Below are 22119 nucleotides of genomic sequence, written 5' to 3'. Positions count from 1 at the left end.
TCTCCAATAAGACACATTAATTTAGACAAGTGATTTGTTGTTTACAAACAGGTCCATAAGTATAACATGGCTTGATTAGGGTGTGTTCACACGTGACAGACTTGTGCAGCTGAAAAACCATTCCATTCATCTGAATGGGGCTGTTTTGACTAGAAGCCCATGACTTTCTGCATACAGATAAATGAGGCAATGACGGAAGTGTCTTTTGCCCTTCACCTGATTAATGGTCGCTGGTGGATTGCTTCAGACTGCACACCGAAATCCACAGCGCTAACAACTCCCCATATATAGAATCATATGCAGCAGTATTGGTTTTAGTGTTTTCTGTAAATTATATAAGATTATGAAAAATTCTTTTGCACAGCTTTGGTAATATGCGCTATTAAAGCACATTTGTAATGTAGATATAGCCATCCTGTTTTTTGTTCAAAATTTTAGACAAATTGCGTCAGTAAAGAGCATGCAGAGTGTATCTCTGTTAGTAACAGACGGCATTTGGGGCTCGATTACACAAATCAGGCTCCATGTGAAAAAGACAACGATCAGCTGATCCTGTCTTGTAATCCTGCCTAAAAAGTGCACATTGCTACATGTAATAGTGATACACAGCTGAAGGCTAATAAATGTGTAAAAAAAAAAAAAAAAAATTATATATATATAAACTTTATACATACTTACTTCCCCATGCTGCTGGTGCTCTTCCACTCACCACGGCTGCTGCAAGGTCTTAGTCGGTCTCTGAAGTGATAGGCCGCTCAGCCAATCATTGGCCGAGGCAGAACAGTGCCCTGGCCTGTGATTGGCTGAGTGGCCTGCCACTGAAGAAATTGGTCAGAAGTTCCAGCGCTGTCTGCGGGGAGTGGGCAGAAGCGAGAACACTGGGAGCATGTACAGGTATGTTTATTTTACACTAAAGGCAGGGGCTGCATGGACACTACTAATGATATGTTTATATACAGCCCTTGCTCTATGATTATCGAGCAGTTTATAGGCTCTGTAAGCAAGAGCGATCTAGCAGATTGGCACTCGCTTATCCAGCATATTGGGCCGTGTAATATGGCCCTTAGCAGCACAGGATAGATTATTACAGGTAAAGGTACCGATATACCTCCTTCAGTAGCTGGTATACACATTTCCCCTATCATGTGCATACTCTGACTAAGCATGTCTGTATCTTCACTGGGGATAGGAGTGTAAGTCACTGCCGGACATCCATGACAATAAAAGCATCATCTGTTCTTGAGTCGGCCCAACTTACCAATTTCAGCCAACTTTTCTCTAATGTGTTTAGGGCCTTTAGTATTTTATGATATATAATGTTTAAAAACATTAAAAGGAATACCTAGGCTGTGTTCCCACTCACATGCATCTTAAACCTTGTGATCACCAGTGGACGTGCGGTGTTGCCAAAAGTCCTGGGAATGCCATGTCCCAATTGGAAAATGCAAGAGGGTTTTGTATCAGATGGTTCCCAAGAAGATTGTTAGGATGGATTCTGCTAAGAGTTATGACCCTCAAAAAAACTCTTCCCACCATTGAATTTGCTCTGCAGTCATATAGTATCTGATACCATTCTACAGTTCAGTGCTTTATATTCATATTGGCACAATTGCCTGGAGGTTAAGTGAGCTTAGTGACACAGAACTGTCAGTGACAGCTGCCCGCCTGCTGCTGTTGGCATCTAGTCAGCTGCTCCTGACATCAGGTAGCTCATGCTGGTAACTAAAATGGCTTTATTTAATGTAGTTCTATGAAGATCTCTATTAGGCAGTAATATTCAAAGAAGTCTTGTTAGGCTGGATTCACACGTTCATTGTTCGCTCTGTGGAGCACGGGCGGTGAATGCCTGGACTAGACTGTTTCCCTGTACGGCATGATGTATCAATATCATGCCAGGAGTGGGGAAACTGTTTGGAACTTTGCGACACTTGTGGAGCCTTAGTCTAAAAAGGACTAAGGATTAAGACGTTCTTTAGACTGTATTTCCATATGTTATCCATGTTTCATTGCAATTTTTTTCCCTTCAGAACAGCGGCAGAGAATAAGGTCACAGACAATTATGTGTTTCTTCTTTGTGTGCATTATTACTTTCTTTGAGTATCCGTACTGAGGTCATGTTCCTACAACCGGAAAATGACATCCGTCTTTCTTAATGGCTGTCTGTTAATAATTATGGATTTACACACACACACACAAAATTTGCTTTGGTTTAATAGTGGATTTGGATTACAGAGAACAATTAACGATCATTTTAGGGTCAGATCTAAATCAGATTTTTCGATTGTTGCCTGCAATTACACAGGACAATTATCGCTCAGATTTTAGCGATAATGATTTTCTGCACGATATTAGTCTTGTGTAATAGGGCCCTTAGTCAAGCTGCAGTTTATGCAGTTTATCACGTTGATAAATCTGGCCCTTTGTGCATGTTTGCTGAATGACACCTTCTTGGCAGCATGTAACACCATGAAGTGACACTTGTCTTAATCTCACTTGTTAATACTGACATGCTCCATACGGTTCTCACTTAAAACAAGTGAAGTTGTTTGCAAAACTCTGTACAATTCCCATGTGTAGAGGTTGTGATCCCAATTACCGAGATACATAAGAAGCTCATATGTTCCTGACAAGCTCCTCTAGACACCCAATCTCCCTCTGCTATCCAGAGCACTTCAAGTTATCTCTTACGCCCTCTGCCCATATCCTAAACACCCCAATCATTACTTTCAAAGAGAAAGTCTATAGAGGAGCAATGAGATTCATTGACAGGGTCTGAAAAGAAGTTTCATCTTCTAATTAGTTTAGGAAAAACAACAATGACATTAAGAGGCAGTGAGTGGCTGAGGAGGATTTAAAGGTAACTGCTAGGAAATTCTCCCAGACTGGTCTTCTCCATTCAGTATTGTGTCCTGCTTGTGAACACATCACCGCAGATACAATGGAGGACTTCGGGTGGTACCAAGAATCATCAGGTGAAGAACAGCTGTGGAGTCAGCTAAGCAATAGTTACCCATTTGAGATGGATGACTGCAACTTGGATTTCGATGTCTCGCCAGAACATTTATCTCCATGGCTTTCCATCCCTCAGTTCACGCCTGATTTTCCGATCTCCATGCCTGATCTTGATACTGAAGGGAATGGATCCTGTGATGGACAGAACTTCCTGGGTCCTTCAGTGAAGGTGCACAGACATGCAGCTAACATTAGAGAAAGAAGGCGAATGCTGAGTATTAATTCTGCTTTCGAAGAATTACGTGGCAAGGTGCCAACTTTCCCCTATGAAAAGCGCCTCTCAAAGATCGACACCTTACGCCTGGCTATCGCCTACATTGCTTTACTAAGTGACATATTGGCCTCAGGGACCGACCCCAAGTCCTATGTTGAGGAATTTGTAAGATGCGGATCTCAAGGGTCTAAAAGCATGATCTGGAACACAAGTGGTAAGTTAGCTAACAGTATGTATTACCACTGTAATGCTACCAGACACAAGGGAATTAGGATTTTATTCACAGTGAAATGATTTGGGAAGTTACAGAGTTCATACAGTCAGTAAGGGTTGTACACAGAATGAAATACATTCAATGTTTTTGCTCTATAGTTTTTAATTAACCTAATCTTAGTGTGTCACTGTCAAAAAATTTTTATTTTATTTTATTTGCAGAAATCAATAGTACAGGTCATTTTAAGAATCTTTGTAGTTGGGTTTATTAGCCGTAAAATTTTTGTCATGAAAAAGCAGTTTAAAGCTCTCCCCGTCTTCATGGTTTTCCTATGGAGTCAGGGAGATGAGGCACCAAAACAGGACAACAAAGAGTTAAATTACAGCTACATGACCGGGCTCTCTCCTCTAATGTTACCACTGACCTCTCCGACCTCTGAATAGCACTCTGAATAGCTCCTCTGCTGTGTAATCCTTTGTTCTCTGCTGCAAACTAATCTCGCTCCTCCCTCCTCCCCTCTCCATAGCTCAGACAGGATCAGACTGATAAAAAAAAAGTCGAGATTTCCTGATTCTGAGCAGTGGATGACAGAAAGGAGACGAGGGGGGGACCTGAGAAAAGGCTTTTTAAATGCAGATAATGGCAGATTTGCCTAATAAACCCAATTACAAAGTTTCTTAAAATCGCCTAGACTATTTTTTTTTTTATTTTGCAAAAAATCAAGACACTTTCAATTATCTGGAATACTGTGTCCAGTTATGGAGACTGAACCTAAAAAGGATATTGATAAAATAGAACGGGTCCAAAGACGGGCTACAAAAATGGTGTCAGGCATAAAACAGATCAGGAAAGACTTAAAGGTTTCGATCATGTCCCCCATTTCCCTCAGACTATATACATTCAAATCCTTAAGTATGTTAAAGGACTAAATAAGGTCCTGGAGGGAAGTGTTTATAGAAAAGAAAATATTACTTTACTGAAAGTAGTAGATGCATGGAACAAACTTCGTTGTGTAAAGGTAGTCTAACGTTTTAACCAGTTTGAATTGCAGATTTGCCTGAGCAGCAAAAGGACTTCACAAGACTTTGACAAAGTCTGTTCTTGAAGGCTGGGAGGGATTACCAATGCGGAGTGTAAAAAACACAGGAAAAAAATAATTATGCACAAATTTGGACAATTTAACACCAAAACCTTTACTTAAACCATTGATAAATTACCCCCAGAATGTTTTTTTTTTTTTTTTTCTTCAGCACTTTGTTGTGGAATCACAGTCTTACGCCATCTATTCCCTCTTTTCAGATCTCACCGCCCGTCTGTCTTGGATTAAATGGGATTGAAGCTGCAGTATTTACCAGGTGCAGGGTTCTCACCATTGACAGGCCTGGGATTTATAGTGCTTGCCATTCCCAGGGACTATGAGAATGAACTGCTTAACTATCACACGACACATCATGGGAATGCTTCATAAGAACAATTAGTAATTTATTCAGTTTACATAGATCTGCTCTATAAGTGTTTGGAGACACCTGACATTGAAGAGAACCTGAAAGCTCTTCCTGAAATGTCTGTTTTATTAAGTACCTGAAATAACAATTCTGGAGCATTTTCTCATAAAACTATTTTACTTTGTGTTTTTCCTCCTCCTAATTTATAAATTAATGGACAGCTGGGAGTAACCAATTGTGGGTGTGTCAAACAACAACGGCCAATGTTAAATGGTAATACCTAGTTGTTAATTTATTAGTTTTCAGGAGAATGGCACACAAAGTTCCAGAATTATTTAATGGGACATTGCATGCATCTACTAAAACAGGTCAGGAGAGGTCATGGGTGCAGTTTGAAGGTGTCACTTTATAAATGTTAAATGCTTTATGAAGTATGTAAGAATTGAACCTATTACATATTACCTAGTATAAAGGAGGGATGTAATAAAATAAAGTAATATAAGGTTTTATAATTTTTGTTTGTTCGGGCTTCTGTGTTCAGATCAGAATGTGTTCATGAGCTTATCGAGGCACTGGAACTGCCTCCTGTGCACCACTTTACCTGCCCAGTCATGACACCACTTAGTGAATACACAAGAGCCCAGGAGCGATGTCACCGACTCAATCTCCCATATATTCATTAAGTTTAGACAAGATTATTAGCATTATTTAAAATTCTGGGCGTCTCTCATATGTACTTGAAATTCTGAACACTTTTTTACTACGTCCCTTGTACCTCCAATTCAGTGTCTTAGTCTATGTTTTGTATTAGTTACTCTGGTCGCTTTTTTTGTGTGCAGTCTTTGTGCTTGTATTTTGATGTTCTTGAAATGCCCATTTGATTTAGTTTCTGCAATTTATTTTATTTCTTGGTCCAGGTGCCTCCTTGTTGTTTCTGTTTGGAAACATTAGTCCAGGGTTTCTATAGGGACATCGAGGCTTATTGGTGTCCGGTGTTAGGTTAATCTTCAGGCAACATTTGAGACAGTTAAGTCACCTTAATAATCTTCTGCGTTTCATTTTTTTTTTACAGTTATACCATCATGTCCAGGTCCTATCATTTCTAGGTGAGCTGCTATTCTAGTTACCAGCTCCTATTGATGCATGCCATGTATAATTTTCTTACAATTGTCTGCTATAGGTCAAGTTAAAGAAGCATTCCACATACTTTTTTTTTATCCCTCCCCCTACTGCACGCTGGCACATATACTTATCAATGATGATCGTTGTCCTGTGGCAGGATAAGCTGTATTGCAGGATAACACTTCAAGATGGACAACCCCTACAATTGTCATTTTCAAACACACTACCTCCCATAAACAGAAAAGTCAGAGACAAGGAATAGGTAACATTTCTTTTATTTACATCACAAGAGTAACACGCTGCCATCATGTGGTAGAAAATACTGCACTGCTAAGAAAGTTCAAATCCAATGTCCTTGTCACAGAAAGAAAAAAATACACAGTCAGTCAGTGGAAAAAGTAGATAAAAAATGTCAAACAATATAAAATAAAAAGAAAAAAAAATTAAATAAAGAGAATCAGTGTTCAGCTCCTACAGAGGAACAGAAAAGTGGCAGAAAAAAAGCCCAGATTTCTGTAACAATGGGCTGAAACCTGACAAAGAAAATGCAGGTGAATGCAAAGTGTCCCAAAGGATTCATAGTTATAAAACCGTCCTGACAGATCCGCATTAAAGATCTGGTAAACGATGCATCAAATTCTCTTAAGTTTATAATTTTTTTTTATATATATTTATATTATGTATATATAATTATATACACACGCTTGTCACCCTCAGAATATGAAAACACGTCAGACACATATGTAATCCCTTTTTCCAGTCTGTATGAGAAAGCTGGCACCCCATCAGGGCCCAGCACACAAAACTACTCTTGCCAGAGGTTTCTTTTTCCTTCCTTTAAACACAGTGCGTTGGCAGCGTGGGGTAAGCATGGTCGTACCCCTATGTAAAAAGGCAGCGATTACTGCTGCCTGCTATGTGAGGGTCACCTCTGAAGTAAACATACAATCACAGACAGACACAGGTGGCAGCTCATAGCCATGAAACGACAGGAGAGGATAGAGGCAGGCAACACGTTTATTGTCTTTCACCTAAATTACAATAGGTCATAAGTGTTACTACCGATGATGCTGGGAATGACCAAAGTTTTTTTGGAATAAAAAAAAAAGGGGGGGGGGGGGTATGGATTTGCCACTACCACCTAAACTATTAATTTTAATGGTGACATAATAAAAGAACACAGAAGTAACTGGAGTTACAATATCTGTACTGCCAAAGCTGCACCATGTCCCAGGGCACTCTCCACAAATCACTAGCATCATATTAACATAGTATGGTGACTATAATGGAAAAAAGTTCTCTCTACTCTGCCTGCAAGCTGTCACAATTATAGGAGAAGACACAGCAGGTTACACTATAGAAGAGCAAACACTGTATGATAAAACAACAACTTGGCAGAGAAAGTGTGCAAGACGGATGCAAGGGACTTGAAGTGTCAGACATGCTCTCTGCTCCTAAGAGAAGGTACACAGTGTTACTGCAGAGCTGTAGCATCTACTACCTGCCCCTTATAGTGTTTTAGTCTACAAAAATTGTATATGCACTGATGCCACTATATGCACCAAATAGCAATACTAATGTGATTCCTTGCACCATCTCCCTGTAAAAGACTATTCCAGCTCTATGCCTTACGATATATGTATACCCCAAGTTATATGAAGCAGGATAATGTTCTTTCTTGAAAATCATGCCATGGTCATATATATTTGCAGACAGTTTATATTTACTTAAAGGGGTTGTTTAGGATTAGGACAAGGTGCTGCTTTTTTTTTTTTTTAATTCAGACACAGGATTAGAGATGAGCACATCGATATTTAAATGCTGAATGATCGAACTCAAGCATGCTCAAATGAGACTCATCTCTACACAGCTACACTCGTGACTATTGGGTTGCAGGTAATTGCAATTCACTGCAATACCAGACACAGCCAACAGACAGGAGCCCCCTTTTTCCTATTCCTGGACAACTCCATTTTGCTTTAACTAGAGGGGGGGCATCTAACACAATAAGATCGAGGTAAAAATTATAAAACAAGTGTCCTTCCCAAGGTTCAGCCAATGATCCCAATATTCTCTGCCTTTTCCTTCCTGACCAACTACACAACATAGGACCGAGCTGTGCTTGATTCATGCAACCTCAAAGTATATCGTAAAATCTAGAAAAATAGATTCATATATATATATTTCTATATATAATTATCTTTTATATATATTTTTTTTATTTTTATCTATAGGGAGGTCAATGCCCAGAAATAGGAGTGTGGCCCCTCCCTTGCACACACAAAATGATACATGTGTAAAACATGGAATGAGTGGAAATGCGTGTGCGGGGTATAAAAAGTATAACAAAAGAAATAAACAAGGAATGAAAGTTAAAAAAACAACAAATGGTAATGTCTAAGAAAATTGCCCCCTACTGCACCTCCGACATCACCTGGGAAACAGGGCCACTCTTCACATGCTAGCCGTATGATACCCACCATGAAAGCTGAGCACTACCTGTAATCATCTCTGTAAAGATATCAACTGTCCATGCTCTGAAAGGTGCATTCAGTATATGGAGAGAATTTATGAAGAAAAAAAATTCCTGAAAAAAAATAAATCCTGGTATGATGACACACACAGCAATGGATATGAATACATTTACCAGACAAAATTCTGGTTTTGGATATTTGAATGAAATCACATATGGTAAGTAATACAGATGATATGCAAATACCGTGTCCCGTAGATGAATGTATTACAATCAAGCACCTGTATACATCTTTCAGAGCGAATCCAGTGTATACTTAGTCTAGGTGTGCATGCCATAAGAAGTCTTAAAGCATGCAGATTATGTCAAGAGCGGAAAACAAGAAATTCAATACAGAGCAGTTATCAGCACAGGTGACAGTATCAATACTTTGCATGTAAGTTTCAGGTTCAGAAGGCTGAAAAAGTGGGTGCATGTGAAGCGGAGAAGGGGACTGCAAGTACCACACACAGTGTGACCAGGAAATTAAATAAAATATAAAAAAAAAAAAAGACTGTTTGGTGCAGTGCGGTGCTGTTTTGTGCAGTCACAGGCTGTAGTGTAGTTACAGAACGGCCATGAAATGAATAATAAATACACACAGTAAGGGCACAATGTGAGGGTCCCGACACACATAGGGGGGCACTAAGGGGGGCCCCCTGGCTATCACTCCAAAGCATGTCATGTGCTGCCAGGACAGGAAACAACATATGTCAAGGTGCAGCCTGCAGCACAGTCCCTGGAGAACCATTCAAAACACAGCCAAATCCCAGAAGAAGCTGCCGAGGAACACTGAAAACTGCTGCTAGGCAGCAAAATGCTGTTCCCCTAACAGTGAGGAGGTTCATCCCAGAAATCTGTTAGGCAATGGGTGTGAGTCACATGCTGCTGTAAATTCAGCCACAACTCTCAGCATGGATAATAAGTGCTATATTGAGGTTATATCCAAAACTGAGAGCACCCTGCTCCCTCCATGCAATCCCAGGAGCAAGGCTCACATACAGTACATTGTTGGTCTCCTTAAGGAAATTAGTAACTGCTCTCTAATCTGGTAACCAGTGAGGTAAGGTGTCCCCATTACATACATACAACCAGAGGAGCCATGTGATCAGTCTTTATGGTCATCCTTTCTATGGTTCAGTCATAGAATTAACCTCACCACTGACACCATCCCCACATTTTAGATACATACAGGAAGTCTCGGTGGGAAGATCAGAGGGAGTAATTTGGAATCTAAATTATCCCGTGAAGAAACCTAAAAGAAAAACCCTCAATAATAATAATAATAAAAAAAGGTTACCACGAGAAACATTCCTTACATTAAAAAAAAAAAAGTAACGTGAATAAAGCTTTGAATTACTACAAAAAATGAAATGGAAACTGGTAATGTACTGCCTGGCGGCTGCAATGTCTGCTCAAAGAATTTTACACAAAGTAAAATAGAAAAAAAAAGCCATTTAAAAAGGAATTGGCGCAGGCCATGCATGCTACCTGCGCAGTGAAAGGCCATATCCTGCATCTCCACATGGTAAAATGCACCTAAAAAACCATCCTCAGTTGCACTTAAAAGTTCATGTTTGCAGAAACCAGTTCACAGGTGGAGGACTCAATCCGGTCATCGTATGTATATACGACATGCAACTCCAGAAATCATAAAAGAAAACAAAGACAAGTGCCCTTAGCCATCACTGCCCCGTCACATCGGATCAATGGTTGGACGTAAGGGCTCGTGTAATGTGACGTCACATCTTCTGTTGGTTACCGATGTTTATGTTTTAAGGCAAGTCCTTCAACTCCTTAGAAACAATAAAGTAATAAAACCATTCAAAATGGAAAAAAGTGTGTTCCATCCATGGACAAGGCACAATCCTTCCTCCCGCTTCTGTTCCAGAGTCAAAAAACCCTCATTCCGATAACAGGCTCCAGAGGATCTCTTCAGTCCACTGCATATACCCCATTATGCAGAAATAACGTCTGAAAAATCGAGTGGTTTACACGAGTGTCCGCACAGCACGGGCACCCTCTGTTCAGCGCACACAGGATCCTTGTAAATCTGCTGCAGAGTGTTAAAGCACCAAAACTGTTTGCGAGGACCCCTCAAGAGGTCACGTTATCCTTGTTTTTCTTTGAATTAGTATTTGTTTAAAAAAATCATGAAGAAAATAAAATATTTTTGGCAAGAGCTGCCAGTGGCTCCTGTAAGAGCAGTGCCTCCTGTATCCAGGAACGGCACAGTGCGGCTGTGCATTGTACAGTGCGCTGCCGTTTGTGGTTCTGTGGATGTGATGTACACAGAGTTCTTTACATCCATGTCGCTGCTCGTCTTCCTGCAGACAGAGCACAGGCGGAGAAATTGGAGGGGGCAACCCCCAACAAATGTACGGAATTACACAACGGACAATCACCGTTCACTTTGCTACAGCGGGGGTTCTTCATCCATCGGTTCATCCTCAGTCCTAAAGAGCAGGAAAAAGCTTAGTAATATAACAATTATATGCATGGCAATTGAAACTTCTGTTGCACAATTGTACTGCACAAAAATGCTTTTATTCTCTGGTGCAAAGAGTCAGTCAGCTGGAAGATGAGCACCAAACAGGGTCAGGTATGAGAGGGGGAGCGAGAGGGTGTTACAGCTTGCAGCAGGTCAAAAACTTGATAAAGCCTCTTTGCACTGAAGAATAAAAACAATTTTTCTACATTCTGGAAGCACAGACAGATATGTAAAAAGGTACTATGTGTCTCCTTGCCCCAAAGGTATCTCAGTGTTAGCTGCAATACAGTTTCCAAACTGTTGAAAGATGATAGCTTACACTGCAGACAGAACAGACTGTTTAAAGCAGCGCAGAGGCTGCTGTAATCACATGACATTCAATAAAGTGTACCTATAATTTGGCAACCGCTGCAGGATATGCTTAAAAGATCCTGGAGGTATGCAGTCTCTTCTGGCACAAGCATGGGACCTCTCACAAATGCCACAGACTGCTTTGTGATACACTTACAACTGTGGAGCTTCTGGGAATTCAGTTGCTGACTTACTTCAGAAGAGACGGCGTACCTGCAGGATTTTTTTTTGTGAATGCTGCTGTGGTAGTTAAAAGCCCTTGACTGGGAAAGATTCAAGCAATTTTAGTTTTATTTGTCTCTTAGCAAAGAGAAAGCAAAGGCCTGCAGTCATATAAATGCCCACTGACATATTTCAATAAGTTTTGGATGTGTCATGGTGACACATCGTAAGTTTTGTTTAGTCAGGTTTCACGTGTTCAGACCATGACCAGTCAAGAGAAGGAGCCAGGAGAAGTGCATGCTCAGAGGCTAGGTTTACATTTGTGCTGCTGTTTCAGTCACAGACCTCGCCTTACAGACCCCATAGACTTTATTGGGTCTGCTGGGTTTTCTGGTGGTGCCTGTCATTTTGCAGGATTATAACTGCATGCAGCACTTTACCTCCCATTATTTACAAGGATTCTGCTTTGAACCTTGCCTCACACACAGATGTGAACAAAGCCTAATCGTTGTGCACTTACTACATGCATAAACTAAAGCAGTGCTTACCTTCGCTCTGGACGAACGGCCACAGATAGGGACGCCATTGCTGTCACTGTCTCAGCTTCTTCACTCTCGCATTTCTGAGCCTCAACAAGTGAATATGAGATAGTTGAAGAAAGTTGATGCAAACAAGGCCAGTATTCACCTTTACAAAAGGAAACAAAATATTACACATCAGCCTGGGTGCAGACATTGCTTGCACGTTTTTCAGAAAACCTTTATATAAATTATATAGTGTAGGATCTAGATAAAGGAACTACCCTGCTGACCTTGTACTTTAATCTGCTGTAAACTAGATCTCTCTGAACGTACTGCATTACAGGGGCTTGGACCTGCATTAAAGTGATATGTCTGTCAGCACGGTGATCATTAAACCCAAGCAGAGAATTATGGGGGGTCCAATCAAGGAAAATGGTCCTGTGTCCCACCAGGTTGAATTTGCGCTAGAAAAAAGCTTGCTGCTGCTCCATTTAACTTTATGGCATGCAAGACAACAGCAGCACATTTATATAAAGATCACACAGTTACCGTACATCTTCAAGCAACTGCACTCTTAAACAACCTATTTTGTCACACACAACTTGTGTGTGTGTGTATAATATATATATATATATATATATATATATATATATATATATATATATATATATATATTCAGCACTTGAGATGCAAAGTTGAAAATAACTTTTAAAGATGTTGTGAATACATTTCAGAGCATGGGCATCGTGTGCATGCAAGTCCTGTACTCACCTTGGATTTGAATGACTTTTTCCATGGAGCTCACTGCAATGCCGTTAGGTCTCTGCTGTAAGACGGACTCCGGGAGCGGCTCTAGCTGTTAATATAAAATTAGAGGAAAGGATTAAGTCAGTGCTTTCCCCAGCAAATCAGATTTTCACTTATGGTCTTCGTAATGTAAGATGCCCCGAGAGTATTAAATAGAAAAAAGCAAGTCATTGAAAACAGTTCCTCAGAGAAAGTGACAACGCCACGTGGGCGAAATAGCAGCCGAACTGACTAATAATAGTGGAAAATAGTAGTTTTTCCGTATAGGAGGAAGGCAGCAGCTTGGTACACACTTCTGTGTCCTCAGAGAGTCTAGAGAAGAATAGTTTTGGCTTTCCCTCAAATCTCTGTTCCTTGAATAAACTAGTGGCACACACTTTTTAACAGGGTCAGAAAAGAACTATACTGACCTGATATTTTGGGAGGTGCACAACAACCTGTGATATATACAGTGTTTCTGCAACTTCACAGGTATAAAATCTGCCCAACCAACACTATTAAAATGTGCCTCAGTGTTTTAAGTACTTACCAGCAGGTGGCGCTGCAATAATACTATAAAGTAAAAGCTTATAGCATCAGGAAGTTTTTTGTATCTCTATATGACAAGTAAACCAGCAAAGTGTATGCTGCAATGCACTCTGCTGTACGTAATGACAGCTCAGCTAGATCTGGCTGTAAAGGATAGGGATGAGCAAATTTACAGGAGGAAAAAGGCAAAGCACCTTGTTAGGATCGACCAGCAGCTTGTCAGGCTTTGCAGTCTGTGCTGCTCTTCCTTGGGTGCCAGGAAAAGCTGGATCCAGTCCTGGGAATCTTCTCCCAGTTTCCGGGGACTGGATCCAGCTTTTCCTGGCGGTCAATCTTAACAAAGTGGTACACTTTATTCCTGCTGTAAATTTGCTCATCCCTAGTAGCAGACAACACTGGCTGTGGCAGACAACACCAGCTGGCCTCTTCATGCAGTTGCACTTTACTAGCATCAGATGATGACCCTTGTGTACAGACAGCTACAATAAAATACAGGTCATCAAGATTGTTTTCATACATTCCAGCTCTGGGATAAGCTGCCAGATGTAAATTTGCATTGAATTTATTTTAATAGAGATGAGTGAACCTCGAGAACACTTTGGTTCGTCCGAACCCGAATGCAGTGCATTTAGTTACCGGTGGCTGGAGTAGTTGGATGGCGCCCATGGCTGGGTCCATGTTTTTCAGGAAGCCTTAGGGCTGCTTCCAACTTCTTCAGCCTCCAGTAATGACATGCAGAGCATTCAGGTTCAGATGAACCCAGGTGCACCCAAGGTTTGCTCATCTCTCTTGTTTAAAAAAAGTCCTGTCATTCAGTCCTAATGCTCCATGATGTTTGGGGCTTGCTATGATATGTCCCATATGCCCTTTAGGAAAGCGAGCATGAAGAGACACTATCCCTGTAAACCGTAGCAAAACAATTAGGAGAATGTTTTTTGTTGCTTCACCATTACATGAGCATGTACACAGATCCTTACATACCTCATTACCAAGGAGAGCAGACACACAAGCCTCAGAGGCGTCACAGATCGCTGTCAGATCATGGCCTCCCTCCAGTGCAAGGATGACACGACCTCCAGCCAGCCCCATAAGTTGCTTTGTCAAATATCCAAAACCTTGGGGAGGAAGGTAAAGCGATCAGAACTATTTTTCTTTTTAAAATGACACCTTAACTGAACCAGACAGACCCCATTATAAGTCCCCATTATTATGTGCAGCGACATGGTTAAAAGGAGTTGTGGAGTTTTATTTTTTTACTTTTCCACTATCCACAGGAAAGGGAACAAGTATGGGATTGTGGGAAGTCCTACCTCTGGGCCCCCGGGGTCTCTAGAATGGTGCCCTGACGCCTTTGTTTTGAACGGAATCACAGGTCGACACATGACCTGCCGCTGCATTATTCCCTATGGAGTGGCTGAAGATAGCAGAGAGGAGTTGGGGTACCGTTCTAACGACCCCCAGGGTTCCCATAGGTCGGACCCCCCACGACCTCATACTAAAACCCTATACTGTGGATAGGGGATAAGTAAAAATAACTCAAGAAAACCTCTTTTATTGGTCAAGGTCTGGATGTCCAGACCCAAATTGATCTTTAGATAGGGCACTTCACTCCCTGGCTCGATACAGAAGATTGTCTACATAGACTTTCAATATGGATGTCAGAGTTCTATCCCTGGCTCTACCTAATGATTAGTAGGAGTCTGAACATACAGACCCTGAGCAAACAGAACTTTTGCCTTGATACTAGGACATGTGAAAAGTTTTTATTAAAGTGATAGTAAAAACATAGTAGGTCTGTGACCATCACCGCATCTTGACATGCATATTTCATATACAGTAAATATTTTAGATATACTGTAGACAGCTTCAAGGGATCATACCCTCACCAACTTACATTTAGCTGAAACCCTGTACCCGCCCAGAGGAGCTGGATGCCCTTCTACAGCATCGAATCCGGCAGACACCAAAACAACTTCTGGGGCAAACTCATTGGCTATGGGCAGCACCACAGTCCTGGGCAGAAAAGAAAACATCTCAATAAGTATCCAAGATCTTCGATCAAAATGCCACTTTGTTTCGTGAGCTGGAAAATAACATAGGGGTCAAACATAAAAGCAGATGCACAATGCACTGAATTTATTGAGCATGTCTTGTGTAAACTACCCACAGGAATATGTCATAACCTCTGAACTGATGTCACACTAAGAGGTTGCCTAATATTGTAATAAGAGTCCATTAAGGTGACCCCCCCCAAGAATGCATATCTCCATATACCCGATGCCCTCCAATATATCTAGGATTTACTAATATGGGGTATATAAAAACTCTAGCACTTTCATCTTACCTAAAAGCAGCCAAGTACTCTGCATCACCCATGGGTGGATTTAAGCCTCCTGTAAAAGCCATGTTCACATTGAAGCCTGCACCAGCCCCAGCGCCAACCTTCACACAGGGAAACAAAAACCCAAACTTTTATAAAAGTATAAAGCTGCAAGAAAAGAGGTTGCTAATTCACAATATTAAAGTGAGCTGGTCAAGTACAGATTGTGGAGGCAGCCAAGCTGCGGGGGCAAAGCTGTGTGGGAACGCCTGTCAGCCCCCATATATTAGATCATCGGCAAATGCTAGCAAATATATATCACTAATATTTACAGAGGGAAATACATTGTTTCCATCAGACAAAAGGGGTCCAAAAACATGTCAATACACGGTACACAACTAATAAAGCAGAAAGATGAAAAAATATTTCAGGCCACGGCAGCACTATCCAAAATAGAAGTGATGTGAAATAAAAATATAATGGGGCGCACTGAAGCCCCCTATTACACAGGCTGATTAAGACGAACAAGTGAGTGCCGACCTGTCAGGACAGTGCTCGCTTGCTCCTCATTCCCCACTCACTACCGGCGCTGTGACAGGCAACACCAGCAGACTGGTAAGTACAGGGGGGCTGCCTGGGTGATCGTCAGATTGTCCGGGCTGCCCATAGGAGATAGTAGCGGTCTGCTGCCGCCGCTCCTATTGCATGGAGCGACTGCAGCAAATCGTTGCTAGGCTGATCGTTTGTGCTTCAGCCTGTTGGAAGACAAAGATCAGCCGACATTGTGCATGTCGGCTGATTGTTGTCTTCTATTACACTAAGTGAATATCGTCTGTAAAGGCCAATATCACCTGAATACGGACGATAATCACTTCAATAGGGCCTTTACATTTTTGCTCTCTAAGCATGCTTCTGAGCTACAGTGATACTTAGTAGCCAGAGAAACCTGATTATTGACAGGACGTGTGTACGTGTGGGGGGTGCACTATGTGCAGACAAATGATGGATGTACATGACATCATCAATCGGAAAAAAACAGGCTACACAACCACATGACCATGTCCGCCATGAGAAATGTAACACTGGGAAAAACCTTCTACCGATGCAAAAACAGTAGAAAATGCTTTTAAAAATGAACATTTGCTCAAAGTATGGCGTCTCCAGATGCCCGGGCAATTTCACCTTTAGCTGGAATAATTACATCTGACATTCAGCCTTTAAAAATAAGAATCAGGTCCCTTAATGCAAACAGCAGGGGGGCAAGTAAACAGCCGTAATGTACAATGTGGGCGTCATAAATCCAGAGCAGAAGAAAAATACACACAAATGGGGGATGTCAGGAGAATGAACTGCACCGAAGAACGCCAACACTGCACTGGAGCTCTGTATAAGAGGCACCAGAGACCATGGAAGTTGACCTGAGTGCAATGTTAAAGGGGAACTATCAGCAGCTTAGACAAATCTAACCTGCTGATAGCCCCCTATAGCGCCTGGGATGCTGAGTAGAAAGGTATGCGTTACCTTCCTCCTCGGCGCTGGTCCCGTGCTGTTAGTCAGGGTAACGTCCTCTCCGGAGCACCCTTAGGAGCACTGCTGTTTCACCAGGCTCGCCCCCTCCATTGATTACCATTAAAAGGGGCAAGATCAGGCGTCAGTGCTCTTAAGGGTGCTCTGGAATGGGAGTTTACCACGACTAACAGCACTGGACCGGTGCCGGGGAGTAAGGTAAGACACATAACTTCCTCCTCAGCGTCACGGCTGCTTTAGGGGGCTAACAGCAGGTTAGATTCATCTAACCTGCTGATAGTTACCCTTTAATGTAAGAAAGTAAGGGATTACAACTCATCTAATGGCTATAGATGCCGTACCTGTCTGTAAATAACATGTCCTAAAAATCACCAATATCCACATACAAATGTATAACCTACCTCATCAGGTGCCCCACTGCCTGGGAAGAAGTTTCCGTCATCGTAGCGATGGACTGATATGTAAAGTACACTAGGGTCTGTGTAGAAAGCCTGCTGGGTACCATTACCATGATGCACATCCTGAAACATATAGAAGTCAATAATGTAAGGAAACTTCCTTTTCTAACTTTAATATTACTTGGATGAGACAGATTTAGAGGCCACTCACCCAATCCACAATTAATATTTTTCCAACGTTAAACCTCTGCTGGAGGAGCTTTGCTGTTATTGCCACAGAATTGAAGTAGCAGAAGCCCCTATAATGTAAGGAATATTGATGAGGTTAAAAAAAAAAAAATCAGGAACTGTCCAGAGCAGTAGCAAATTCCCATAGAAAACCGATCCTGCTCTCCAGACTGGAAAGAATACCACTTCCTGCAGGACATGCAGCAGCTAATAAGCACTTTATCACTTTCTGGCACCAGTTGATTTGAAAGAAATTATTATTAATATTATTACAATTTTTTTGCTGAACTACCCCTTTAACCCTCCGGGTGAAATTCTCAGGACAGAACTTACATTGGTGTGCTCTCCTCTGCATGGTGACCAGGGGGGCGGACCACAGCAAAGCCATTCTACAACAAAGAAGAGAGGGCTGTAATATCAGTGCGAGAAAAGGCGACACACAGAGGACACATTAAAATGTATTATTCTAGAACACCAGTGTACACTAGGGCATGATGAGACTGGGGGAAAGACTAGGTGTTTTTTTTTCTTATTAAAGGGAATCTGTCAGCTGCAATTAAGTTCCAAACAGCTTAAACTGTTAGATAGCTGCTGGTGCAAGCAGACACATGGTGCCTTTCATATACCAAACTGTGCTTCCAGAACATAGAATAACACTTTTATGCTTCAGTCTAAAGTGTCAGATAGGCCTTCCCAAGCCCCTGATCTGCTCCAACCCGGGACGTCTCCTTGTGTCCCCTCCCATCCATGATCCTGCTTGGAGTTATGACTTGGGATAAGGATGGGATTCCAGCTCGCAGTAGACCAGGAGCTTACGAAAGCCACTCTGACACTTTAGACTGGAGAACAAAATTTTTCTATGTTCTGGAAGCACAGATGGATATATGAAAGGTACTATGTGTCTCCTTGACAATTTGGAATGTGAATAGCTGCCGAAAGATTTAAACATCTGTATCTCTGCAATGCTATCAAGTTTCAGAAATTAAAGATTTATCAAAGTTTACAGTGGTTTATAGTAAGCCAAATCTACACTTGCACGCACCAGACATAGATCTCATATCATGAGTATGTCCTTGCTCCCAGCATCTGTGTTTTCATATCTTTCCCCACACACAACAAGGGCTGGCTATGTTGCTGTAGGTATATTGTAAGTAGTGGATGCCGCACACTGGTGAAGCCATACCTTTGTATAACAGAGCCGGAAAGCGTGATGCCGGATCATACAGCAGCACATTAGGTATGTATGCACCTCGCTGATTGGCGCTCATTTGCGTCTCAGCACAGCCCCATGTCGGGCCATGTAAAAGGACCTATACTAAGGTGCTTACCTTCAACTCTCCAGCCACCACCTTAGAAGCAAGCTCCACTACACATCCCACTGCAAGTCGGGCAGCACCAGAGGAGTGGACCTCATTCCATATTGTATCGCTGTCAACCTATATAGACATGAAGGAATTAGCTCATCTTACTTACGGAACCAGCACAAGCAGCTTGTTGAGATGTGCTTAGATACTATATAAAAAAAAAGCTTAGAAATAAACACTCACCCCAACCCCTCCACATGGTAGACGGACGAACATGGAGGTCAAAGATCCTGCATGAGGAAAGGGGAACGATTAGTGAAGATCGGTTAGTAGCACATTAAAAGGAGAACAAAACAACATATGAACAAGGCAAAACTCTGCACAGAGCTACAGCCCAGTGATTTACTTAACAAAGTGGCAGTATTTTTAGACAAGTATACAGCATGCCAGCATTTAAGATAATACAGAAGCTTAGAAACACACACACACATTGTATGGTCACTAAATGTGACATGACAGGTATTTTAAAAAATATATATATAAATGGCATGGCATGGAAAGTCATATCAACATTTACCCTCAAGTTTCTGTCGATTCAAAGGGTTGGTGCCATAGAGCAAAGTGTGCGCCTCAGAGTGGACAGTCTGCAGTTCTTCCAAAGTTGCTTTTCTGCCCCGTATACACTGAATAAAAAGATGGATGCAGATAGGAATTAAAATAGAGACGTCTTTTATATCCCTGTTTATGACAGTGTACAATGTATAGAGGTGAAGCTAAGAACGCTAGACAACTGCTTACCTCACACATGCTTCTAAGGCCAGTCTCCTGCAACCTTGACCAGATGCTTTGTATACGGCCAGCATGCTCAGGATGGCTATTTGTGTTCCCGCAGATGCACTGGTGTTTCAGCATCAATGTGTCATAGACAAGGCCTGTAGGAAACATTAATGTTACACGTCAGGAAAGTCAGACTTTCAATGCAAAGTTAAATGCTATAGACTTTTTTTTTTTTTTTTTTTAACTCTTGGTTTGTGAATATTATTGCCCCCTGGGAAATCAAATATTTTGGTTGATCTCCCTGAGGTCAACCAGCGTCCTTTTGCATGCACTTGCTAGTCATTGCTCCCACTAGCCAGAAAACTACTCCACACTGATGAGGTTTCTGGCTAGTGGGAGCTGGTTGACCTCAGGGAGATCAACCAAAACACCGCAGAGACACCATCACGCGTCTCAACGTCAGTGTATTCTAGAACATTGCCCCCTGGGAAATCAAAATATGCAAAAGAACACTGCAGAGACACCATCACATGTCTCGACGTCAGTGAACTAGCCAGACCTTCCCTCCGGGAAGGAACAACCAAGCCAAAGGCGTTCTCCAGTCAAGGAAACCACCTCAGCAAGGTATCCATCCACAGACAGCTGTTTCGGGTTTTTTGCCCCTCATCAGTGTGGAGTAGGTTTCTGGCTAGTGGGAGCAATGACTAGTAAGTGCATGCAAAAGGACGCTGGTTGACCTCATGCACTTTTGCATGCACTTACTAGTCATTGCTCCCACTAGCCAGAAACCTACTCCACACTGATGAGGGGCAAAAACCCTGAAACAGCTGTCTGTGGATGGATACCTTGCTGAGGTGGTTTCCTTGACTGGAGAACGCCTTTGGCTTGGTTGTTCCTTCCCGGAGGGAAGGTCTGGCTAGTTCACTGACGTCGAGACATGTGATGGTGTCTCTGCAGTGTTCTTTTACATGTTTTCAGGAGAATAACTGCATCACCTGCCAAACGGACCCCAGGACAGATCTTGGATTAAAAGCAGCTATCCTAAGGTACAAGCGGTTTGGGAGAGACAGATTGTGGGTACAGAGTCACAAAGGGTGTAAAATATACCCTGGTGTAAACTGGTCACAGTAACCAATCACAGCTCAGCTTTCAAATGAAAGCAACTGTGATTGGTTGCTGTGGGCATATTTGATAAATCTGGGCCAAAGAGTGTACTTGTCACTTTACAAAGGGTTCTTATTGGTGGGTGTCTGAACATTGAGGCACATCGACTGAACCCACTGCATCGGCTATGCCTATTTTAAAAATACCTGCAGTAAGAAATCAATAAAATTAAAACAGAAAAAACCTGTGGTGAATCGTGGTTTCGAAGGGGTTTCTTGAACAGACATAGGAAATGAGGCAGAAGCTGGAGAAGATTGAGCCCTTGAAAGTGGTCTGTGTCCACTGAAATGTACGACAATACCAGCAGCTTCCATGGAGGCTTGATAGTTCCTAAGCTGATGTATGCGCTGCTGCTCCAACAAAAGTGTTTGCTGTAATGTCAAGAAGATAAGTTTCAATAAGCTACAGAAGCTTAGAGGAACTACTAGAGGTTAAGCCGTATTCACTGATAACATGCCTGTCTGAAGAGAATGTCTTGCTCAGCCTGAAGTTTACTCTGTTCTAGCTCCTGTATGCTGGCTTCATCTTCGCTTTCCTCTCTTTCCTGCTTGACACGCACAACACTACCAAGGCCCTGCTCTTTATGATCAGCCCCATGTTCTAGATAAGAATCCTCATGGATAGCTTGATGCTCCCGCAACTCCTCTTCAGTTTCCTCGGGGTGGCTTTCATGCTGTCGTGAAACCTCATTGACTTTAGGAATCATCTGAAAGAACACAAAGATAAAAAATAAAAATCAGACACTGTAAGGGTCAAGTCTATTATTTAAAAAATTTTTTTACTAATATGAGTAAAACAAGAAATATTAAAAACCTAATAAAAAATAATGTAAAGATAGCAGAAGAAAATACATGAAATAAAACCAAATGTCCCATAACATGAATAGAGGGAACGTTCTACGATAGGCACACATACATTGCGGGGAAGTTATAAGACAGAATGTTACCCTGAGAGGATGACTTCATTAAACAATGAGTATTTCATATAGGAAGAATGGATGTAGAATGCAAGATCCTCCTATT

The 22119-nt window shown here is 41.7% G+C and overlaps 1 protein-coding gene across 6 annotated transcripts in view; it reads right to left on the bottom strand.

Annotated features, from left to right (window-relative positions):
- Positions 1-6266: 6266 nt before the first annotated feature.
- Positions 6267-22119, bottom strand: part of HDAC4 (histone deacetylase 4) — a 136421-nt gene continuing 120568 nt past the window's right edge. For all 6 annotated transcript variants that reach the window (XM_069983101.1, XM_069983102.1, XM_069983103.1 and 3 more), the window contains 15 exons: positions 21555-21803; positions 21282-21468; positions 19955-20088; positions 19734-19839; positions 19400-19446; positions 19181-19288; positions 18186-18241; positions 17836-17923; positions 17628-17747; positions 15724-15821; positions 15274-15392; positions 14361-14494; positions 12816-12900; positions 12072-12210; positions 6267-10975 (listed from right to left, as the gene is read on the bottom strand). In XM_069983101.1, the coding sequence (XP_069839202.1) occupies positions 10936-10975; positions 12072-12210; positions 12816-12900; positions 14361-14494; positions 15274-15392; positions 15724-15821; positions 17628-17747; positions 17836-17923; positions 18186-18241; positions 19181-19288; positions 19400-19446; positions 19734-19839; positions 19955-20088; positions 21282-21468; positions 21555-21803 (1710 nt within the window). In that variant the 3' untranslated portion in view covers positions 6267-10935. The remainder of the gene's footprint in view (positions 10976-12071; positions 12211-12815; positions 12901-14360; positions 14495-15273; positions 15393-15723; positions 15822-17627; positions 17748-17835; positions 17924-18185; positions 18242-19180; positions 19289-19399; positions 19447-19733; positions 19840-19954; positions 20089-21281; positions 21469-21554; positions 21804-22119) is intronic.

The sequence above is a fragment of the Dendropsophus ebraccatus genome, chromosome 9 (genome assembly GCF_027789765.1).
Source record: "Dendropsophus ebraccatus isolate aDenEbr1 chromosome 9, aDenEbr1.pat, whole genome shotgun sequence".
Classification (NCBI taxonomy): domain Eukaryota; kingdom Metazoa; phylum Chordata; class Amphibia; order Anura; family Hylidae; genus Dendropsophus; species Dendropsophus ebraccatus.
This window is presented reverse-complemented; position numbering and strand designations above follow the sequence as displayed.